General features: G+C 40.1%; 1 protein-coding gene across 2 annotated transcripts; it reads left to right on the top strand.

Annotated features, from left to right (window-relative positions):
* Positions 1–195: 195 nt before the first annotated feature.
* Positions 196–19,605, top strand: myom1a (myomesin 1a (skelemin)). Of its 2 annotated transcripts, XM_056392212.1 has the most exons (38): positions 196–351; positions 1,629–1,883; positions 4,243–4,383; positions 4,535–4,718; positions 4,842–4,999; positions 5,105–5,197; positions 5,352–5,440; positions 5,745–5,789; positions 6,743–6,904; positions 7,027–7,188; positions 7,761–7,902; positions 8,388–8,587; positions 8,675–8,731; positions 8,959–9,083; positions 9,700–9,883; positions 10,168–10,342; positions 11,014–11,135; positions 12,233–12,429; positions 12,602–12,728; positions 13,185–13,369; positions 13,520–13,634; positions 13,892–14,048; positions 14,164–14,270; positions 14,672–14,716; positions 14,939–15,075; positions 15,223–15,367; positions 15,637–15,696; positions 15,798–15,865; positions 15,979–16,104; positions 16,797–16,874; positions 17,146–17,233; positions 17,320–17,358; positions 17,586–17,691; positions 17,993–18,156; positions 18,285–18,321; positions 18,566–18,588; positions 19,015–19,070; positions 19,221–19,605. In XM_056392212.1, exons 2-38 carry the CDS (start codon positions 1,684–1,686, stop codon positions 19,488–19,490), a joined length of 4,569 nt encoding a protein of 1,522 aa, XP_056248187.1. In that variant the 5' UTR covers positions 196–351; positions 1,629–1,683; the 3' UTR covers positions 19,491–19,605. The 2 variants fall into 2 exon arrangements, with proteins under 2 accessions (XP_056248187.1, XP_056248188.1); XM_056392213.1 differs by lacking the exon at positions 16,797–16,874.
* Positions 19,606–21,530: the final 1,925 nt, after the last annotated feature.

Here is a 21,530-nt window from a genome sequence, read left to right as displayed (position 1 = left end):
TTACTTCTACTAATTTACTGTACCTACTGCACACTAGAGATCCCCATGTTGCCCCTGCAGTACTGCACACAGCGGAGGGCCAAGCCTAGGAGAGGCTCCTCAGCTCGCCTGTTGGCCCTTCACATGGTCTCATGGTCTAAATTTAAAACTGTCGCAGCCTTAAAAGGTCCTGACGGTGTCTTGTGCATTCTGCCGAGTGGCAGCATTATTTTTGTTCTGTGGACTGCCGTCCTGTCCACTGCCCCTCACCCTGCTGCTTTGCCTGGACCCGGACTTGCTTTAGCTACTTTTGGAATAGCACACCCTTTCTCTTATTTTCAACAGTTGTGGATTGGTGGATTCCTACTTGTGGTGAGTGATATATATATATATATTTTTTTTTTTTTATTCATAACAATATCTCTAATAGAATTGTTATTGTAGTTTCTGTCATTTGGTCATCTGAAACAGTAAGGCCGGAGGCCTACTTTCAGCAACTTTATTTTTTTTGAATAGTGTTTTTGTAATTCATGCATTTTTAATGTATTTTATAATAACAGGCTGTGCTCATTTTAGCTAGGTTGTAGGTTAGATTGCATGTGTTATTGCAGTGAAATTTTGTCTTCATTGAAAACGAACTAATCATTTCATTTAACATTTGCTTTTACGGTTTATGAGCTTCTCATTGTGCAGTCCAGTTTGCAGTTTATAGCTCCTGACAAGTAAATAGGCATACACTCCCTGCAGTGTGTGTTGCTCAATGACATAAGCATCAGAAAATACAGTTTTTAAGTCTGTTGTCATAAACTGCTGATCTTATAATAACCTTATTGATCTTTGGTCACATGGTGATGGGCCTATGCCCAATAGAGGCTGCTCATGTTTTCAAGCTGTCTAATTTGAGCAATAGCTACTAGACTGAAAGAGTTTTCATTAATTGGGGTTACAGTTTTGATAATCTATTAACTGCTCCTTAAACATGAATATCTCCCTGTTTTCTAAGACAATAAACTGGAAACTTTTTGGAATCCTGACAAAACAAGCTGTTTGAATATGTCAACAGCAGCTTTTGGATATTCTGATGGACATTTACATTATTTCCTGACATTTTGTATGTCAAATGAATAATCAAGAAAATAAAAAACAATTTAATTATTAAAGAGCACAATCATCTTTTGCAGTCTTAGTACCTGTTGAGTGTGTAATCGGCCAAAGCCTGCAAATTAAGAAATTCCCACACAAAACATTGGACCCTTTTTCTTGTGGATCCTCTCATCTCGTCATTGGACCACATCCCACCACATTTTGTTTCCCAGTTCATCACAAAACCTTTTATATTTCCATCTGTGTAGTTGATTATTATTTAAAAAAGACACAAAATAAATATGTAGGTTGTTGTAAAAAAAATGATGCTGCCAGAGCTTATTTTCTACCTGCTTCTACTTTATTTAACACAGTAGAGTTAGATTTTAACCAGAGCTAACGCTTTAACTGCTGACACACAGTAAAAATCATAACACCATCTTAACTTTTTTAAGAAAAATTCTTGCTGGTTACCTTTCCTAAAACCTAACCTAACACTTCCTACTCTAAGCTAACCCCCAATTCAGAAATCAATCTTTAATAATAACAATGAGATTGATTTACAGAGCTGTAAAAGTAAAGGACAGGCTGACATTATAAGTTGGCGCAGTGGCCCTCAGGATGTCAGAATCATTACAAGTGACGCTGAAGCAGCAGCAGCAGCAGCATCAGCATCACCATCATCATCATCATCACCATCATCATGAAAAGCATCAACATCAGGAGAAGCAGCAGCATCACTATGAGAGCAGCTATTACCTGAGCAGCAAGTCATCTGTTAGCAAGCAGTCGTTCTCAAGTGCCAAGACTGCCAGCCATCGGTAAGAGGATGGGAGCGATGCAGACGCTGATGGTTGATATTTGAAAACTATAAAATTAAAATGAGGCTCTCTCGATGTAACTTGCCACTTTCATAACCTAGGAAGTGATGAGTGCGTCCTAGCAGACCTCTTTCAAATATTCAACACTTCAGTCTACTTTGGGTGTGGTTTGAAGTGTGTTCAGCAGTATAAGAAGAAAAAATTGCAGCTCCATTTTCTCGGAGAGCAGGTGTACTGTCTCTGCTGGCTGTTATCGACCCGTAGATGTTCATCTTTTCCTCTCCAAGCTGTTAATTTTACAAAACTCATTTCAACACGAAGGCTGAAAATAATAGAAAATCCAAGCTCTGAGCCCATGTAAGGTCTGAATGAGATCTGAGTGTCTGTGATGTCAAATTTTTAAGAAAGTTGAGTCTCAAGAAAGTGAAATCTCAGAGCGGTCAAACCTAGTCAAAGGTGAAGCCCTTGTTTTTGACTTAAGCCGAAATGTAGTCCAACCTCATGTCTACAGCTCTGGGGATATTGTAATATTGGTAAGTATTAGATTCACATAGCTATAGTGTTGTGCTTGTGTTTTCCAAAGTTAAATAGTATCTAGACCCTTTGCAGGAGTTTTTAAAATACAGAAACACAAAGCCCAATGAAAACAATAGTATAAAGACAATTACAAAGACAAAGCTGAAAAGCAAATCATTTAATCAGTATGCACAGTTTTGATCTTCAATGAATTGCCTATATTCCAACATTGCATAATTAAACATTTCTTTGGCATAGGGACCACTTATCATACAAAATAAGAAATTTTAAGACTTTAACTTCAACAATCTAGCATGCTGGTTGTCTGATAGAGGAAAGCTGTCAATCAAAAGAAGCCCAAAATCAATAGCTGCTAAGCCCAGCACCCCATGTATGATCCATTGGGTCAATGACACTTGTCAACATACAGTATAATATGGTTACTTCCTTTGTCCTTCAAGCTGCAGGGCTCAGTGTACATGTATGAGCCATGATAGTTTTCTAAACAGGGTCAAGGAAAGAATTTCAGCTGTAGTGAGTGGCTGCCAGATATATTCTTGGACAGCCGGGCTATTTCAGTAGGCAGGACATGAGACACTGCCACTAGGCAAACTGTAAAGACACTGTATGGAAGTCATGAATCAGACTGTTAAGATTAAATGCTTTTATCAGCACTAAAACTTTTTAGACTTTTGACTTTCTGAACCAAAGACTTCCTTTCAACACACTTGGTGAGTCAGCAGTAGAAATAACTTCTTGGCACTGCGGAAATCTTTTGTGAGACTCTCTCCATCTGTCTGTATCTGCCGTGCATTCAGTCCCTTCCACTGACTTGATCCCTTCTTGCCAGTTTGGAATAGAGTTTATCAAAGCCATGCTATGCCGCTACTCCTCCAGGCCAAATGGATAGACTGGGCAGACTTGAGAGAGATCATGAGTGAAAGCAGGGCTTTAAGATGAATCTTTCCACCCTGCTGCATATCCACCAGTTCCGGCTCCATTTATAAACCCAGCTGACAATGGGGAGGCCTGACAGGCTGATAGGTAAATGAGTCAGTGTAATATGGGTCAGGATCCTAGGAGGTGGACAGAAATACATCTTCTTTTTCTGAATAACTGGACTATAGCACATTCTGAATGTGTCCATGTAACCTGTTATTCAGAGTTTTAGGCAGCATAGTTCATGTTAAGAACTTTGTCATTATTTTTAGATTCTGTCTTTCATTGTATTTTTCTATTATTACAAATAATTGTGGTACATACATTTAGTTATCAGTATATCACGTACACCTAGCTAAAAATACAACAGTTAGCCAAGATTCAATGGATCGGCAAAATATTAAACTTCTTTAAAAGTTTCTGTAGTTTCAGTAACAAAAACTGAACACCATAACCTTCATGAAGATGGGATCTATTAAAACCAACAATGTGTTAGACTGTCCCGCAACACTTTCCTGCACAGCCTCAAGCCCATTTGTTCCTACTGAAGACATAACTCTTTTTCACAATGGCACAAATGTATTTTTTGATTTTATAAGGAAAGGCTCAGTAATTTTCTAAAAAAGCTTAGTTATTCGAGCAGAGTAAATTGTGCATTTGTTGGGGACTATTTTCAGTTGTGCATTAATACACATGTGGAACTGTAGTTAGTGTTTACAGCAGGTGTACATAGGATTGATAATAATGAAGGAACATGCCACTTGATGCAAAACTGGGATCTGTTGATTGTTGGATTGAATGTGTAAGTAAAATAGAGTCTAGCATCAACTGTAACTGGAAATGACATTTGATGTTTTAATTTGTAGTATGTGTGTGACTGTGATTGTTGTCTGTGACCTTTAAGCCTGAAGACCTCTGTGACGACAGAGAAGGGGCAGGAGGTGGTTAAACTGAGCCCACTACCCAAGAGAGCCAAACGCACCTACCTGGCAATGGACACGGACAAAGAAGTTATCGGCTATGTTATTCCTGTATTTAGAGCCAAGTGAGTGAAGAAAGTGCCAAACATTCTGAGAATAATCAGTGATAATGAAAGAACATCACCATTAATTCATTTTTGGTTGCAGTTACTGATACCGAACATGTTTCTAAGATGTTTCTCTTCTAAGCTGTTTCTGCTTCTAATTTTGTTGTAGTCATGATGTGGTTCGGGGTCTGATGGAGGCCCAGGAGGAGGTTACAGAGGAGGGAATTAACTATGTGGCCATGAGGAACCTGTTTGTGAGGGAGGCCAGGGAGGCTCTGGACATGAAAGTGGAGAAGAAAACCAGAACCAAGCATGTCAGGGAAACGGCTGAACGCCTGGAACTGAGCAAGACGGTAAATCCTTCAAATTCTTTAGATTGCTTGATTTGTAATGACAAGGTCAAATACTCTCATATGAATCCTACAGCCACTCTTGCACTAAATATCAGAATCTGGCTTCACTCTCATGCTCCATAGATGGACGAGTGGTCCGAGTTCCGTAAGAAAATGAACCCAGATAGCCTGACACACCCTTCAGAGTTCATCGTCAAGCCCCGTGGACAGACTGTCTGGGAGGGCAAGTCTGTGAAGCTGCACTGCACTGTGGCTGGGTGGCCCAAACCCAGGATTGCTTGGTAAGATACGTTCCAAGTTCACTGGTACCCCTTGTCACAAGATGCCAGTACAGACTCTGAGGACATCGCTAAAAATAAACCAGCCCTCTCTCTTCTGTCTTCAAGGTACAAAAACAATGTGCTCATTGATGCCAAGGCCCACTCTGAGAAGTACACAGCCGAGAGCAATTATAACATGCACTCCCTGGAGATCAAGAAGTAGGTAATCATTCAGCTCACACTGCATGAATTAATGGGGTGTGCCCAAAATGCACAATACCCCAAAGTGAATGTGTTATGTTGACAATAATAAAGAGTGTTAAATGCAAATGAGATGCCAGAAATTCATCGTGTGTGTGTATTTTATTTTCAGCTGTAGTTTCCTCGACACTGCTCAGTATCGTGTTTCTGCCCTCAATGTGAAAGGAGAAGCTTCCTCTGTGGCTACAATTGTTGTCAAAAGTAGGTAACTATTTTTGTTGCAGGTAATTGTTGCCTCCCTCTCTGTAGCAGCTCCTGTTCCTTCAGTAAGAGGTCACAGTTTAAAATAACATGGTCCAGTTGTGTCTAGTGGAGGACTTTGCAAGAAGCGGATGGCAATCCTAAAGCTCCTGCTGTGTGTGTGTGTGTGTGTGTGTGTGTGTGTGTGTGTGTGTGTGTGTGTGTGTGTGTGTGTGTGTGTGTGTGTGAGAGAGAGAGAGAGAGTGATAGCAAACTGTCTTGTTACTATTGTAACAAGGTTACTGACTGATATTTCTTTCCTCAGGGTTCCAGGAAGACGAGGAAGCAGGCCCACTTGATCCTAAACCACGTGAGTCCGTTTTCATTTTCTTACATTTTTATAGTAAAACTAGAACTGAGTCCAGAGAGCGCAGACCTCCGACAATGCCAGTGTCAAACAACATACACCAGACTTCCGTGAAAGAAAAATCTAATTCATAGTAAATGGTACGGATCTGCTCCAAAATTGAATGGGTTCTTCCCGGCCTATGCTCCATCCCTTAAACATACTTGTGAAAACACAACAAAGTAAGAAGGTCACTTTATGTGTAGAGCACATTTTAAATTTCACTTACACAGGGTAATTAAAAGTGCTCTACAAGTGCTCTCTATAAAATGTTTTATAATAACAATAGAAAGAAATACTATGTGTGAAAAAGGAGCTGACCTTGACCCCCAACTGCTGTTTCAGTCTCACCACTCTCATCAGCATCGTTTTCAGACCCAGCCAGCAGCTGTCTTCAGTGATGAAGCTCTCATAAACACACCATATGCTACCTGCCTCGCAGCAAACAGACACTTAGCAGCAAGCTGGTGAACATAGTGGAACATTTAGCAGCTAGAGAGACACATTTCACTCATGAGCTGAGAGCAAAAACAGAGTTAAAGAGTGACGCCTGTCTGCTGGTTGATATAAATGGACAGTTTGTCAGCTTGACATGATTGATTACATTACATTCATTTGGCAGACGCTTTTGTCCAAAGTGATTTACAATAAGTGCATTCAAACTTTGTCGGTGCAAGAGCTAGATATCATCCAGAATTGGGAGTTTATCCATTTTAACCAAATAACTACAGACATGTTCAGTGATGCAGTTTTTTTTAAACAAGACATAAGTAAGTCTTTTAAGTAAGTCTTAAAAGGTGGGTTTTTAGCCGTGACTACTTTGTTTAGCAGTGACTCTGTTGACCCGACTTCATAAGGTCATAACTGCCTTTAATAGCAATGTTTTTATTTTTTACATTTTTCTTTCATCTCTGCAGATGGTTTCTGCCTTGAGCATGGTGTTACTTTTAAGACCACCATCATTGACAAATTCGAAGTGGCCTTTGGCCACGAGGGCGAGACATTGAGTGTGGGCTGCACTGTCATCGTTTATCCGACAGTGAAGAAATACCAGCCTGAAGTCGTGTGGTACAGAAACTGTAAGTAGATGAATAAACTGCAAATACTGCCTTATTTTCATTCATAAGTACTTTAATCTGATAAATATGAATCCACTGTGTGTTGCCAATCACGTCTCCTTTGTTTTGACTTCTCCTATCAGCTGTGCCCCTGAAGCCCTCTAAATGGGTCCACACCCACTGGTCTGGGGAACGTGCCACACTCACTCTTGTCCACCTCAACAAGGAAGATGAGGGAATGTACACCCTGCGTGTCAACACCAAATCTGGCTTTGACACATACTCTGCTTATGTGTTTGTCAAAGGTAAAGTACCCGATGGACATGTCACCTGCAGCTGTTAATTTCATTGCAAATAGAGCGACCCTTGAAATGTAGCTTGTTAGTTTTGTATTACATTTAAAATTGAATTAATATACTAAGCTGCTGCTGAATTGTACAGTTTAGATCAACAGCAAAGCAACATATATCAAATCATCACACATACAAATATGGTACCGTTCATTCTGCTGTGTCTTTAAGTGACATAACGCTCTTTCTGAGGTGTTTGGTTTCCTCTGAGGAATGTTACTTCTATATCAGCCTGCATGTCAGAAAATTCCCTACAGAGTTTTTTCTGCTTGCACTAAAAATCAGTAGGTTTATGCATAAGAGGGAATTTTCAGAATCCCCTTTCATGTTACCAACATAGAAACTAATCTATCATAGTGAGCTACAGTGCTGCCACACATACTGTACTGCAAAAGGCATAAGTAGGTCAGAAAATGGAAACTGAGTATGTAATGAAGATCAGCCTGATTTAGAAACAGCACTTCTCACTAGTATGTGTGTGTGTATGTGCGCTCTTGGATATGTGTGTGTGTGCCTTGCTATGCCAGATGCCGATGTGGAGGTGGAGGGGGTTCCCGTGGCCCCCCTGGATGTGTGCTGTCATGATGCAAACAAGGACTATGTGGTGGTGACCTGGAAGCAGCCAGCGGTGGAGGGCAGCAGCCATATCCTGGGATACTACATTGACAGGTTGGTCAGCTCACTCTCTCATGGTTTTACAATATTTTATCCATGTTTTACATAAAAGCAGGAAGTTATGATTCAGTTTCACCAACTTACTTAGGTTATAACAGTGTTCTGTATACAGGATATACAAGAATACTGGTCCTACTTTTGGTGTTTATATGTTGAAAAACTTGCAGTGAATGCACATGGCTCTCACCCAATTCCTCCTGGATTTCTGTCAAACTGGCATCTTGACAGATAGATGTTACCTTACCACCACCTACATGGATCCCTATCTGCCTACTGTAACTGTCAATCAGTCATTCGGTTACTGTGTGGGTCGATCAGATGAATGATGAGCAGTTAATTTCTGCAGCAACCACTGCACATATCAATCAAGCCCTAATGAGACAGAGGGTTCCTAAAATCAGCATATAAGAAACTATTATGCAGTGGAAATATGCTTTCCTGATAATCAAAGTGCACCTGTATGTGTTTTGTGTTGGCAGGTGCGAGGTGGGTACCCATCACTGGGCTCAGTGTAATGATACCCCAGTGAAGTATGCCCGCTTCCCTGTCACAGGGCTGGTGGAGGGCCGTTCATACATCTTTAGGGTGCGGGCCTTGAACAAATTAGGAGTCAGCCGTCCATCCCGCGTCTCTGCGGCCGTGGTTGCCATGGATCCCTCTGACAGAGCTCGCCACAGAGGTAAGAGACACACCAGAGGGCTGCTGACATGCTGCAACCAAGCCAACAACTGCATTTTAACTTATTTCTTTTATTTTTTCTCAACAGCTGGCCCCTCAGCTCCGTGGACTGGGATGATCAAGTTTACAGAGGAGGACTCCACTGGTGAGACAACAACCACCTGCTTGTGTTGACAGAACATTAAACACTTTTTATAGGAGAAGTCTGACATGTTCCCTTGGGAAACAAAGGGTTTTGTAGAAAAACATGATTACGTTCCTCAAACTAAGTATTGAAATTTTTCAAATGATGTTCAGCTCTTGTACCAACTTAAGGTCACCTGGTCAAAGTGACTTCCTCCAAGTAACACAATGGTCCTCTTGCCTCTGCAGTGGGTGTTGTCCCTGGAGAACCGTCTGATGTTGTGGTTACTGAGGCAACCAAGAGCTATGTGGTGCTTGCCTGGAAGCCCCCAGTCCAGAGGGGTCATGAAGGAGTCATGTATTATATTGAAAAGGTGAGGAGAAATAGATTACTGTCACCTGCTTTGAAATTATTTTGGAATATAGAAATACATTAGTTAAAAAAGTTATAAAAAGTGAATTCCTTAGTTTTGATGTAAACTAAACCCACTGTTTAATTAGAAATCAAACACACTTGAAACTTCCTAAATGGTCATTTATTTAGCAAAACAATATCTAAAAAGCATATGCTACATTCTACAACACTACTGTTTAAGATATCACACGTTTTCTATTATCTAGCATAACTTTTAATAATCACTTTATATAATATATAAACACTTTTGTAAGCGCTGGTGTTTTTTAATGAATTTTGCTAATCCTAATTTTTCTTACCTTTGTAAAATATTCAGATGAAACAAGGGAGAAGAAAAGGTTGTTATTTATTATAAGGGGACATAGGTCAAATAGGTTTGTAACCCCAACTCTAAGTCATGACCTCTTGTGGCTTGTTGTTTTATTGTATAATTACTGATATCTGAAGACTAGCATATGAAGACAACCATCTTACCTTACATATTCAGTGTGTTTGAAATTGGCATATATCATTGACTGCTGTCATGTTATCTTCTGTCTCTCTAACTTGTCACTGACTCTCTGTCAACCAATCAGTGTATTTCAGGAACAGATACCTGGCAGAGGGTGAACACTGGTATGCCAGTCAAATCTCCCCGCTTTGCTCTGTTTGACCTGGCAGAGGGTAAATCCTACAGCTTCCGTGTGCGCTGCTGCAACTCTGCTGGCGTGGGCGAGCACTCTGAATCCACTGGAGAAATCACTGTCGGAGATAAACTAGGTGAGCCAGCAAGTCTTTCGTTTGTATTATGTATAGGTGTTATGGTTTATCAGAACATAAAATACAATATATTTTAGGACTTAAAATCTATATCACAATGTCAACATTTCAGTCTAGCCTTTTTTTTTTCCTCTGTGAGTTTAACTGCTGGACCTTTCTACGTAACAGTATGTTCTGTCTAATCCCAATCCCTGCTCAATGTAATAAATCCAATGTTCTTTCTTTCTTTCTTTCTTTCTTTCTTTCTTTCTTTCTTTCTTTCTTTCAACCCACATTCTTCACAGACCTGCCCTCCACTCCGGGCAACCCAGTGGCCATCAGGAATACCAACACCTCAGTGGTGGTCTTATGGGCGGCCTCAAAGGAGGTCAAACACCTGGTTGGCTACTATATTGAATGTAGTGTTGTAGGAACTGACATCTGGATGCCTTGCAACAACAAACCTGTCAAGCAGACCAGGTTGGCAGTTTTGCTATTAAAGACACAGTTCAAGTATTCTCTCACAATTTACTTAGGCTTGTCAGCAAATTATGATTCTGTCTCTGTTGGTGATAATTATATTAAGGTTTTTTTGTGTTCAAACTGGCAAAGCAAAGATGGAACAGGCTACAGGTCACTAGAATACATGTCATTTTATTTTACTTACTATTACCAAGTATGTAGCTAGGGGATAAGACCACAAGTGTATCATATACTGTATGTATTGAGCAATGTGTGTGTTTCATTGCTCATGAAGGAATCTTTTCATTTGAAAGAGAAAGAGTGTGTTACTTTTTTATATTTCAGAAATTGATTAGTCTTGCTTTTAAATTAGGAAGGTTTGTAAGGCTGATTAGCTATGCTACTATGATTATCAATTTTCAAAGTAAACAGCAAGAATGCTTGCATTACTGCTTCATAAATTAAGTTAACTCTTTTCCCCGGGCTTTAGTATAACCTACATGGCTCCATCCACAGAAGTTTATAAGATAATTTCTTCTTCCAGAGCAGCAAAACCACCAGGTGTCCTTTATATTAATATAGGTCCAATCTTTTGGGTGGTACTAGCTCTTTATCTTACTGTTAATAAAATCAAACTGAGTGAAATGAAATATGAGACTCTTAACATTTTTTCTATTTTCTGTGTTTAGGTTCGTGTGCCATGGCCTGACCACCGGGGCGAACTACGTGTTCAGAGTGAAGGCAGTTAACGCTGCTGGATACAGCCACAGCTCCTCCGATTCTGATGCAGTGGTTGTTCAGGCTGCCATCTGTGAGTGTCTTCATCATATCTCATCTCCATTATTCACTTTGCCTGTAGCATTCAAGCCATCCTCTCTCTCAGTGTTCCATCCTCCCTGCTATTTTTAAACATTTATTTGTCCCGGGAACGATTGCTGAGAGTGCACACTCGTATTTTTTTTCACAAAGACCTGCTTTAAATTCATATAGTCACACACACGGCCTGCAGGCTTCTTCTCTTTGCCACTGAGCCATGAGATCCTCTTAACTCATTTTTGTTCATGAATCTTGTTAACTTTCATTACTTCTTTCCCTTTTCATAATCAAAAACATTTAATCGTTAATCTCAGTTACTTTATATTTTTTCTCAAAGATTTTGTTCTGCCCAAATATCTCCCTTTTTACTGTTAAATTCCTATATATCTTGAATTTCATTCATATAAGTGGCACATGTTTGTATGTGACTGCCTGTGGGTATATTTGCATGTGCTTGCCTGACTCATCACTAACAACAGATTTTGTCATTTTGCCTATTTTTTCATTCATTAGTGACATTTTTAAATAACAAATTAGATCAGGTTTTACAATGCTTTTCCTTTGTGTAGTTTTTGAGCTATTGTGTAGCTATTGATTACTGTATAAATTTGATTTTGCTTGAGTTTTGCTTTGCTGTTTGATAACTCTTCAGGGGTGCCTCTTGGTGCATGGCCAAGGTGAAGGCTAAAACACTGTGTTCTTAAAAGGCATGAACCTAATGAGAGTCTCGTCTGGCTTCGGAGACTCTCTTAGCATCAAAGTTACCCTGCTTCTGGCCTTGAGCGTAAGTACATTATTCATTACAATGACCTTAAAAAAAGTGTGTTGCTTGTGTGCGCAAAGCATGTAGCATGTTCAGCTGTAGAACTTGTAATTACTATGATGTCTTAACAATAATAACCACTAAGATCTGTGTAATATTTGGTATGTACATCTCTATGAGATTATGTATAGGACAGAATTTTTCTTTAAAGGAAATGTAAGTAATCTCAAATTGATCTTATGTGAAGCACGTCTTTTTCCACACTTTTTCTCCTACAATAAATGCTGACCAGCTTATCTACTCTACTACTCTCTATCTACTATTTGAAGCCGTCCCAGGAAAGCCCAAAAATGTGACCTTGCTGGAGGCTGTCAAGGACTACATGGTGCTGGGATGGACCGAGTCTGCTAACAATGGAGGTGCTGATATCAGGGGTTACTTTGTGGACTACAGGACCGTGAAGGGAGACGTTGTTGGGAAATGGCATGAAATGAACCACCAGGCACTGACTACAACCTCCTATAAAGTAAGTTCATTCAAAAGCACAATATACCAAATTTATGATCAAACTGTTTTGGCCTTTTTTGTGAATGGAGAAGTTATTACATGATTCAACACACATGAAAATGCCTACTTGGTAATTATTATAATTGAACTGTTTTAATCATTTCTCATTATCTGTATTCACCTTTCTTTAGGCTGAGAACCTGAAGGAGAACGTCTTCTACCAGTTCCAGGTGCGTGCTATGAACATGGCAGGTGTGAGCAAAGCCTCTCTTCCCAGTGCATCTCTGGAGTGCAAGGAATGGACCCTTACTGTGCCAGGTAAAGGACAACTTTAGACGGACAATAAATTCACATTCAAGTCAAGATTAATTCCAAGTACATTATCACATGAAAGTGTCTCAACTTGCTTTACATAAGACAATGAATGCAGCCGAAGTGCTAACACACAGTACAACTGATAAAGAAGAAGATAAGTGCATGGTGAAAAACAGGGTAAATGCACAGAAAGTTGTTTTGGCGGCATCAATGACTATCACATCCAAGCACATACTAACATGCAGAACAACAATAACAGAGAAAATGTCTCTTGTGCTATAGATAAACGTTTTTCCGTTCATGAAAAATAGTTGAGAAAATAATGCAACTTGCCATAAATTCCAATCAAGAAATTTGCTATAATTTACTGTATCTAAGCAACACAGAGGCATATCCAGTGATTCTTCAGAACCCCATTGAAGCACTTACTGAATTCCCCTCTCTTGTTTCTCCTCCAAGGTGTTCCTGTTGGTCTCCATGTGCTGGAGGTTCGTGACACCTCCGTCGTGGTCCTGTGGGAGCCACCTGCATTTGACGGCCGCTCTCCTGTCAATGGATACTATCTGGATGTCAAGGTGGCCTCTGCTGGAGGAGGGGCCTGGAAAGCTGTCCATGAGAAGGCCAACAGGATGAAATACATGAAGGTGAGGAAGATGAATATGGTGTATTGTAATTTGTGTTTTGTGCAGCATATACTTCCTCCATACGTCTTCATGTGAAATACGCACCTGAACTATTGAATAAAGTGTAGATTTGAACTGTCTCTCCCTCCGACTCCTCGTGTATCCTTTAAGGTGACTGGGCTGAAGCCTGGTACATCCTACGTCTTCCGTGTGCGAGCTCAAAATCTTGCCGGAGTTGGAAAGACCTCAGCAGTCTTAGGTCCAGTCCTGGCCCAGACTCGCCCTGGTAAGTGTGATTGTTATGTAACTCACACATTCAGTGTCATAGTGTTCCTACGCATGTCCGTAAAGTCTGGAAAAGTAGGGGAAATGACTTTTTTCATTACTGATACATGACTTAACTTTTTATATAGCTGTAAACTGACTGTGGTATCTTATATTTTATTATCTATTACTGTAATGACTTAAATCATGAGTTTAATAACTGAAATGTGTAATCTGCCAGTGATGCACACACACATTTACCATTTACTCTCCCTTCAGGCACCAAAGAGATTTATGTGGATGTCGATGATGATGGTATCATCTCTATGATCTTCGAATGCTCTGAGATGAATGAAGGCTCAGAGTTTGTTTGGTCCAAGAATTACAAGACCATAACAGACACCTCCCGCCTGACTGTTGTCAGTGAAAAGGGCAAGTAAGTATCGTACGTGTTCCCACATTGTCATGCAACTCCCTGGGACACAAATGATTCACCTCTTCTGATTCCTCTTTCCTCACACCCTGTTGTCCCCATGTGTCCTTGTCTCCAGATCCAGAGCTATCTTCAACAGCCCCTCCCTGGAGGATCTGGGCACCTTCTCCTGTGTGGTCACCAACACTGACGGCATCTCTTCCAGCTACACACTCACAGAGGAGGGTGAGTCAGCCAACAGTCTTGGCATCTCTTCGTCTGTGCGCCTGAAACTTGATTCATTTGTTATTTGTCTGGATGACGTAAGTGCTGAAGGTTTGAGAGGGTCTCCTTTCTGTTATTCTGTTTCAACAGCTGCATCAAATTGACCTCTGTTACACTTTGGGTATATGTGTGTTTGTCTTGAAAGTTATCTCTAATTATTCAGTGCTGTTTATCTGTCAGAGGAGCTGCAACATTTAAGGTTGTATGTGATATGTGGCCTTCTTGATTGCATTAATGATGAACTTTTCCAAAATACCGTCAAATAAGAAAAAAGCAGTAAAGCTAGTAGTTCGAGGAGTGATGCTAAAGTTGCTTACAGAGGTCATGGAGTTTACCATTTTGCTGCTCTTGTTATTTGACAGGTCTCATGCGTCTTCTGGACATCAGCCACGAGCACAAGTTCCCTGGTGAATATCCCACCACAGCACAGCTATTACTAACTTTTTTCACTCACCAATAATATGTATTTTATTTAGTATGAAATGCAGATGTTGTTCTGAATATAGTTTGGGTATGTTTGTCAAGGAGATTGTAGTTACCAAACCAGGGTGACCTCATGCACCATACATATAGCTATACAGGAGAACAGTTGGTTCTGCAAGAGCTTTGAAAAATACGGTGCTCTCCAGTTATTCCCTTCAAGAATGAAATGGCCATGGAGTTGCTGGAGAAGGGTCGGGTGCGATTCTGGACTCAGGTGGAGAAATGGACTGCTGACTGCCAAGTGGAGTACGTGTTTAATGACGTCATCGTCACTGAGGGAAAGGTAGGAATCCTAGTCAAAGCTAGTTGGTTCTGTTTTTGTTATGTTGTCCCGTATTTCCACTTCCAATTTGGATCGTCTTTCAAACACGGATCTTAGCCTTACAGCTGATAGATGGATTGGTGTTTCTCTATGTTTTGTTTCCACCAGAAATACTCAATGAACTTCGACAAGTCCACCGGCATCATTGAAATGTTCATGGACTCTCTGGAGGTCACCGATGAGGGAACATTCACCTTTAACCTGGTGGATGGCAAAGCTAAGGGTACAACCAGTCTGGTGCTCATCGGAGATGGTAAGAGACCTCTAGTGCAATTTTTTACCTCCATATTAATGCTGTACATACAGATTTGTCAGAATATTAATGTTAAATGTGAACAGAGTACTGCAGTTATAGTATGTGTCCATTGAGGGGCAGCAGAAGACAACCTTTTCTTCACTATCATGTCTTCTTTATTCTTGTCGCAGATGGCTTTCTGATGCACTATTCAGTTATTTAAAAAATGTATTGCAAGGAATTAGAATCTAGTGTTTAACCTCTACATTTTCTTTGCTGTTGTTCAGAATTCAGGGAGCTTCAAAAGAAATCAGAATTTGAGAGAGCAGAATGGGTCAGGAAACAAGGTAAGACATCTTTCTTCTGCGTTACATAAGTCTAACGCTAATTGCAGTAATTACACACACTAAGTGCATTTCCCTTATCATTTCCCATTGACTATCCATAGGTCCTCACTTTGTGGAGTACCTTGATTTCGCTGTTACTCCAGCATGTGATGTGCTGTTGAAATGCAAGGTAAGATGAGTAACTGTAAATATTTTTACTGGTGTAAACAATAATATATTTTTTTAAGTAGGAGCTTCACAAAAGTCAATTTATTATCATATCTCTGTCCATTCACTCCACAGATAGGAAATATCAAAGCAGAGACAGAGATCACCTGGTATAAGGACAGCATTGAGATTGCAGAGGATGATGAGGATGCTAAGAAAATCGAGAAAAAGGACGGCGATATGACCTTTAATATCGGAAAGGTCAGCCCATTAGACGGAGGCCATACTTTGTGAGGAGTCGTGAGCTTATGTTTTAAGAAGCAATGCTTCTGATGCAGCTATGCTTCCATCTCAGACGTAGACTAGATTCTGAACTGCCAACCATCCCTCTCTGACACACAGATTCATAAATGATGAAACATTTTTTAAAAATATTCACATCCCTGAGTCCTGCTGGAGTGCTGCTTGAGTCAGCACATCAGCATGCTGTCCTTGGGAATCAGATAGACGTACTGGATACAAGTGACTCTATTTTTAAAGCTTTTATGTTTAATTCTTATTTGGACTTATATTTTCACGTATATTTTGATACTACAGGTTTAGAGGTTTTTCAGCATTTATGACCATACAGTGTAAATGCAGTGTATGGTTTATCTGTGTGGTTAATTCATTCACTTCATTTCTAACTGTATTCAATTTAACTCCTCTGGCCAACTCACTGAAACACTTAAAAGCTGGAAAGCTCATCCTTTTTGTGTGGATATTAATCTGGTCCATCAGTCAGTGCCAGTGAAGTTGTATTGATGTTTCAAGGTATCATTGAAACTGTATAACCATTACTCATAAAGAGAGGGTTGGTGTCATTGCATGAGCTCAGGAGAGGCTGTTGATCTGTTCATCGCCACTCCAGTCATTTGCACTTGCATTAACTGGCTTATCTGTCTAATTCACAGTGGATAATTAAGCAAGAGAAACGCAAAGAAGGAAAAAAGACACCTGCAGACGACGTTCCCCTGCCGCCAAGACCCAAAGTCTGGACATAATCTTTGCTGCCATAAGTTGACGCCTATAATTTCTCCATGTGTCCTCCTCGTCTTACCTTTTTCATGTTTTCCTTTTAACGCCTGCAGCATCCGGGGCGGGAGAAAAGCTTGCCTTTTCGGTTTAGTTGGTCTCTGTCTGGCTGTTCTACTGTCCTTCTGTCTGTCCCCAAGCATTATACTATATTCTCCTCTGTTTGAGGTAAAAGGGAATTCATTGCTGTGTCAAGGACACTGAAGTTGCTCTTACTTCAAACTCTAGATCTCCAAGAGCGATGCAGGCATTTACGAGGTCTTCCTGAAGGACGAAAGAGGCAAAGATAAGAGCACCTTCAATCTGACAGATGCAGGTAAAGTCTAATTTTCAATTAATGAAAAGTGAGAATCAATGCTGCAAGTCTTGCAAAAAAAGAGACATGTTTTAATTTTTCCCCAGGATACCAAGCTGTAATGAATGAGCTGTTCAGAGTTATCGGTGAGTCATCAAACTTCACACTTACTAAACAATAATGAAGGACCACACATAGAGCAGACACTAAAGAAACCACACAAAGAAGCAGAATGTGCCGACGCACAATATTTTTCCTCAGCATGAACTAATTACAGCTAGAAAATTAAATATTTTTTTTATTTCGTATCATTATTCTGTATGTGTTCCATGGGATGTAAATAAACGCCTGCTTTTTGTTCTTTTCCTCTTAGCCAACTCCTCCAGTGAAGTTAAAGTCCTCAGCACTGAGCACGGCATCGTCCTCTACTCCATGGTTACATATTACAATGATGAGCAGCGTGTTGGTTGGCTCCACAAGTATGTTAATACAGTTACAGTATTCTACATCCTTCCTCTGCCATACTCATGCACTTGTCATGAAACACTGGCCCAACCCAACATGAATAGAAGCATTTTCAAATTTACATCCTGAATCTGTCGAGTGTCTATGACATGGATAACAAAAGTTACTACACTCAGTGAAATAGTTGAATAATATTGTACTTCAACAATCCAATTTGAATTCTGCTTTTCAGTGTACTTGATCATATCACTGTATACTTTTAGTTCTCAAAAGACCTGCAGTGCATGATCTCTGTGTTCTTCATTTCCACATCAGAGATGGTAAGATTGCCGCCTCAGAGAGAGTTAAGTCTGGAGTCACAGGAGAGCAGCTCTGGCTCAAGATCAATGAGCCCACTGAGAAGGACAAAGGCAAATACACCATGGACATCTTTGATGGCAAGGACGGTGTAAAGAGAGTCTTTGATCTGAGTGGCCAGGGTGAGTACAAGTTTTAAAGTTGAAAGATGAAAAATGTTAAAAGATGAAAGATTTGTGTCCCATTAACTTTTAGCTATTTTTCCATTTACGTAACTAAATAATAATAAGTTGATTTGTTTCCGATGCAGCATGGGAAGAGGCATTTGAAGAATTCCAAAGACTCAAGTAAGTAAACAAACTCATGTGACTCGACCTGTCTCTTGTGTAATTCTGTATTTCTGTCTGAAGAGGATGTTTACACAAATAAACAAGTCATCACAAACTTAAAATACACTCCATGTACTTTGCAAACCCTTTCATAAGCCCCCAAAATACATTTCCTGGCATTGTATAAGTGAGAAGACAAAAATGTCTTAAATCGTCTACCTACTGTCTTAAGATAACAATGTCTGTCTCCTTCCTTCCGTAGGGCGGCAGCGATTGCAGAGAGAAGTAAGTGATTATTTATTCTCTGGTTTCTCCCAAAAGACATCACACCATGAAATGATGTGATGATATACAGGCTACTGCAGTTTGAATAGAATTTTTATCTTTGGTTCAGTGGAAATTAAGACGCATGAGCCTGTTAGTCATAATATTAAAATGTCATTCATGAAAATGCCTTTACTGGAGATGAAATGTCTGCACCACTGAACTGGACAAAGGAAATTCTCAGTCAAAACTTATTTAAAACATAATTCATGCACAGAGTAGAGTTAATCATATTATAGTATGTTTTATGAAGGATGGGTCACTCACCAGGGAGAAAGTCAGTCAGGTGAATATTTTATGTTGTACACAGACAAAGGCTCCACAGGTTGACTGACTAACTGATGTCTGGTATTTGCTTCTTGGCTCAATCTTGTGTTTCTTGTTTAGATCGCGCTCGTGTTGTTGGAGGTTTACCAGATGTGGTTGCAATCCAAGAGGGCAAGGTAAATAATACATAAATACATTGTGTTAAGCTCTTTATCTCTCCTTCCACTTTCTTTTTCATTGTATCATTCCTTTCCTCTGAACTCTCTGAACTCTGCTTTGGAATTCAGTTTTGTATGAAACTCCTGCAATCCTCTTCTTCTCTTTAGTCCCTGAACCTGACCGGCAATGTCTGGGGTGAGCCTGTACCCGAGGTGTCCTGGACAAAGAACGAGAAGGAGCTGGTGTCTGACGACCGCTACAAACTCAAGTTTGAGCATGGAAAGTTTGCCAGCATCACAATTGCTGCCGTCACCACGGCTGACTCCGGCAAATACGCCCTTGTGGTCAAGAACAAGTACGGCACAGAAGCTGGCGAGTTCACCGTCAGCGTCTACAACCCAGAGGATGAGGAGATCAAGGAGGAGAAGAAAGACTAGAGGATGATCCAGTGTGATGAAATGAAAAAAAGATTAATGACTAGGCTATCTCCAAAGCATTTTACCCTGGCACATGCCGGTGCACTAAAGCAGTTTAAATAAATCATGAAAACAGCTGCTTTCTCCTGCGTCTTTCATGTGCTGGGCTAAAGAGCTTTGGGGCATTGCTTGTCAGGGAAGCAAACAATGAATAAGATACAGAGACGATAATTGTGTGCTTGTAGTTGCTTGACAATTCTTCTGTCACTTCTGGCCACTATCAGCAGTTAATTGAATGTACGGGCGATGGTTGACCTGTCATTAATCTTTGTTTGACAAACAGCATCAGCGCTGTGTTCTTATAATAATACAGTATAACATTTGAGTAACCTTCAAACCATGTCACCCTGAGGTTTATGTACTGTAAAAAAAAAAAAAAAAAAAAAAAAAAAGTAAATAAATAAAGGAAAAAATGGATGCAATGAAATTCTTAGCATTTGCTTGGTGTTGTGAGGCATTGGAAAAATGTCATTGGTTATGTCATACTTTCAAATGACTAGAGCTCTCTGTGTCTATTTATAAGCAGCTATTATGTTTAAATTCTACCTTGTGCATGTGTGTTATGTACCTCTGATGTGCAGTTTGCAAGTTACAAGTGTCAGTCATTACAACAGTTTGTTGCAGAGGTGGAGCAGGAAAACCCCGATGACATGTAGAGTGGTGTGAGTATGACAACACACACATGACAGTTGAAACTGGTTCATTTAAGGTGTTGCAAAGTAAAGACATAGTTGACATTCTATTGGAAGTGTTGCTGTAGAACTAGTCATGTGTGCGTTATAGAGTCGTGTGTATGCGTAAAATGTGTATGTGTAAAATGTGTGTGTGTGTGTTGGGGGGGGGGGTGTATGTCAAATATGATAGAAGGAAACCATGCACAAACTGCCCTGCAGGATTTGGTTTGAGGCTGTGTATCTAATGAACAAGTTAAACGTAAGTCTGTATTCTCTTGAAGGCAGAGCTCTTCACTGTAATCAAGCTGCACCTGCTTTAGAGAGGTTTCCCTTTGTCGTGACATAATCTCCCATAAACAGCTCACTAAGCCTTCATTAAAGTTAAATAATTTGATTTGCAAAAAGCTCAGAGGTTTGGAGAATTAATGGTAATGTTAGAAAACAGCTGTGATGCTTGATTTCATGGCTGGTATCATTAATCAGAAGTTGCCAAAATGGGGTCCTGGCCCATAAAGGGCCGCCAAGAGGTAAGCAAGCGTCTCTAGTGTCAGACATTTCACCCTTCACTATAAGTGTAGTGCTGCGGGAGCAACCGGAATTACGCCACTTTTTATCTGTAATTAGTTGCGCTATCCCATTTTACGGTAAAGTAACCGGGTTTGATTATGCCTGGTGGGATACCCATGAATCACAATACTGAAGCATGTAAAGATCCTCCTGTTTACTGATGGGTCTTGGAGCCATGCTGGCCCCATATAGGCCTCATGATCTAGTCAAACCAACATTTGGCTTTTGAAAGCATTGCACCAGACAGAATCAATTCTGCTGTAAGTAGGTATCAATAAATAGGTTATTTAAAGTTCATGAAGTTTACTGTCATATATACACAGTATATGCTCTTTTTGTTTATGAGAAACATGTTCTGCACCTGCCTGGGTTTAAAGACAGTTCAATACCCTGTGAGACTGCTCTCATAAAACATGCCCCGTTTACTTTTTGAAAAAAACATAGCTCAAGAGTAAAGTCAGATGGCAGTAGCCTACTGCAACGATATACAGCAGCAAAGTGTGATCAACAAAGACGCATTACTGAGATTAAAAATAAATAAATAAACAGAAGAAAAACCTTGTTAAGCTATTGTAATTTAGAGTTATATTTTAACACTGACGTTTCACACTCTTGTCAATAAATGTCGTCTAAGATGTGCTGTCCAGGACAAAGTTTAACTAAATAAATGTGACAAGCAAGTATGATTCAGTTTAACTCTTGTTTAACCCTATCACACCAGCTGTGCGAGTGCGCCGCCACTGTACGGCTTCCTGTCCCA

Source organism: Seriola aureovittata, chromosome 12 (genome assembly GCF_021018895.1).
Source record: "Seriola aureovittata isolate HTS-2021-v1 ecotype China chromosome 12, ASM2101889v1, whole genome shotgun sequence".
NCBI classification, from domain to species: domain Eukaryota; kingdom Metazoa; phylum Chordata; class Actinopteri; order Carangiformes; family Carangidae; genus Seriola; species Seriola aureovittata.
This window is presented reverse-complemented; position numbering and strand designations above follow the sequence as displayed.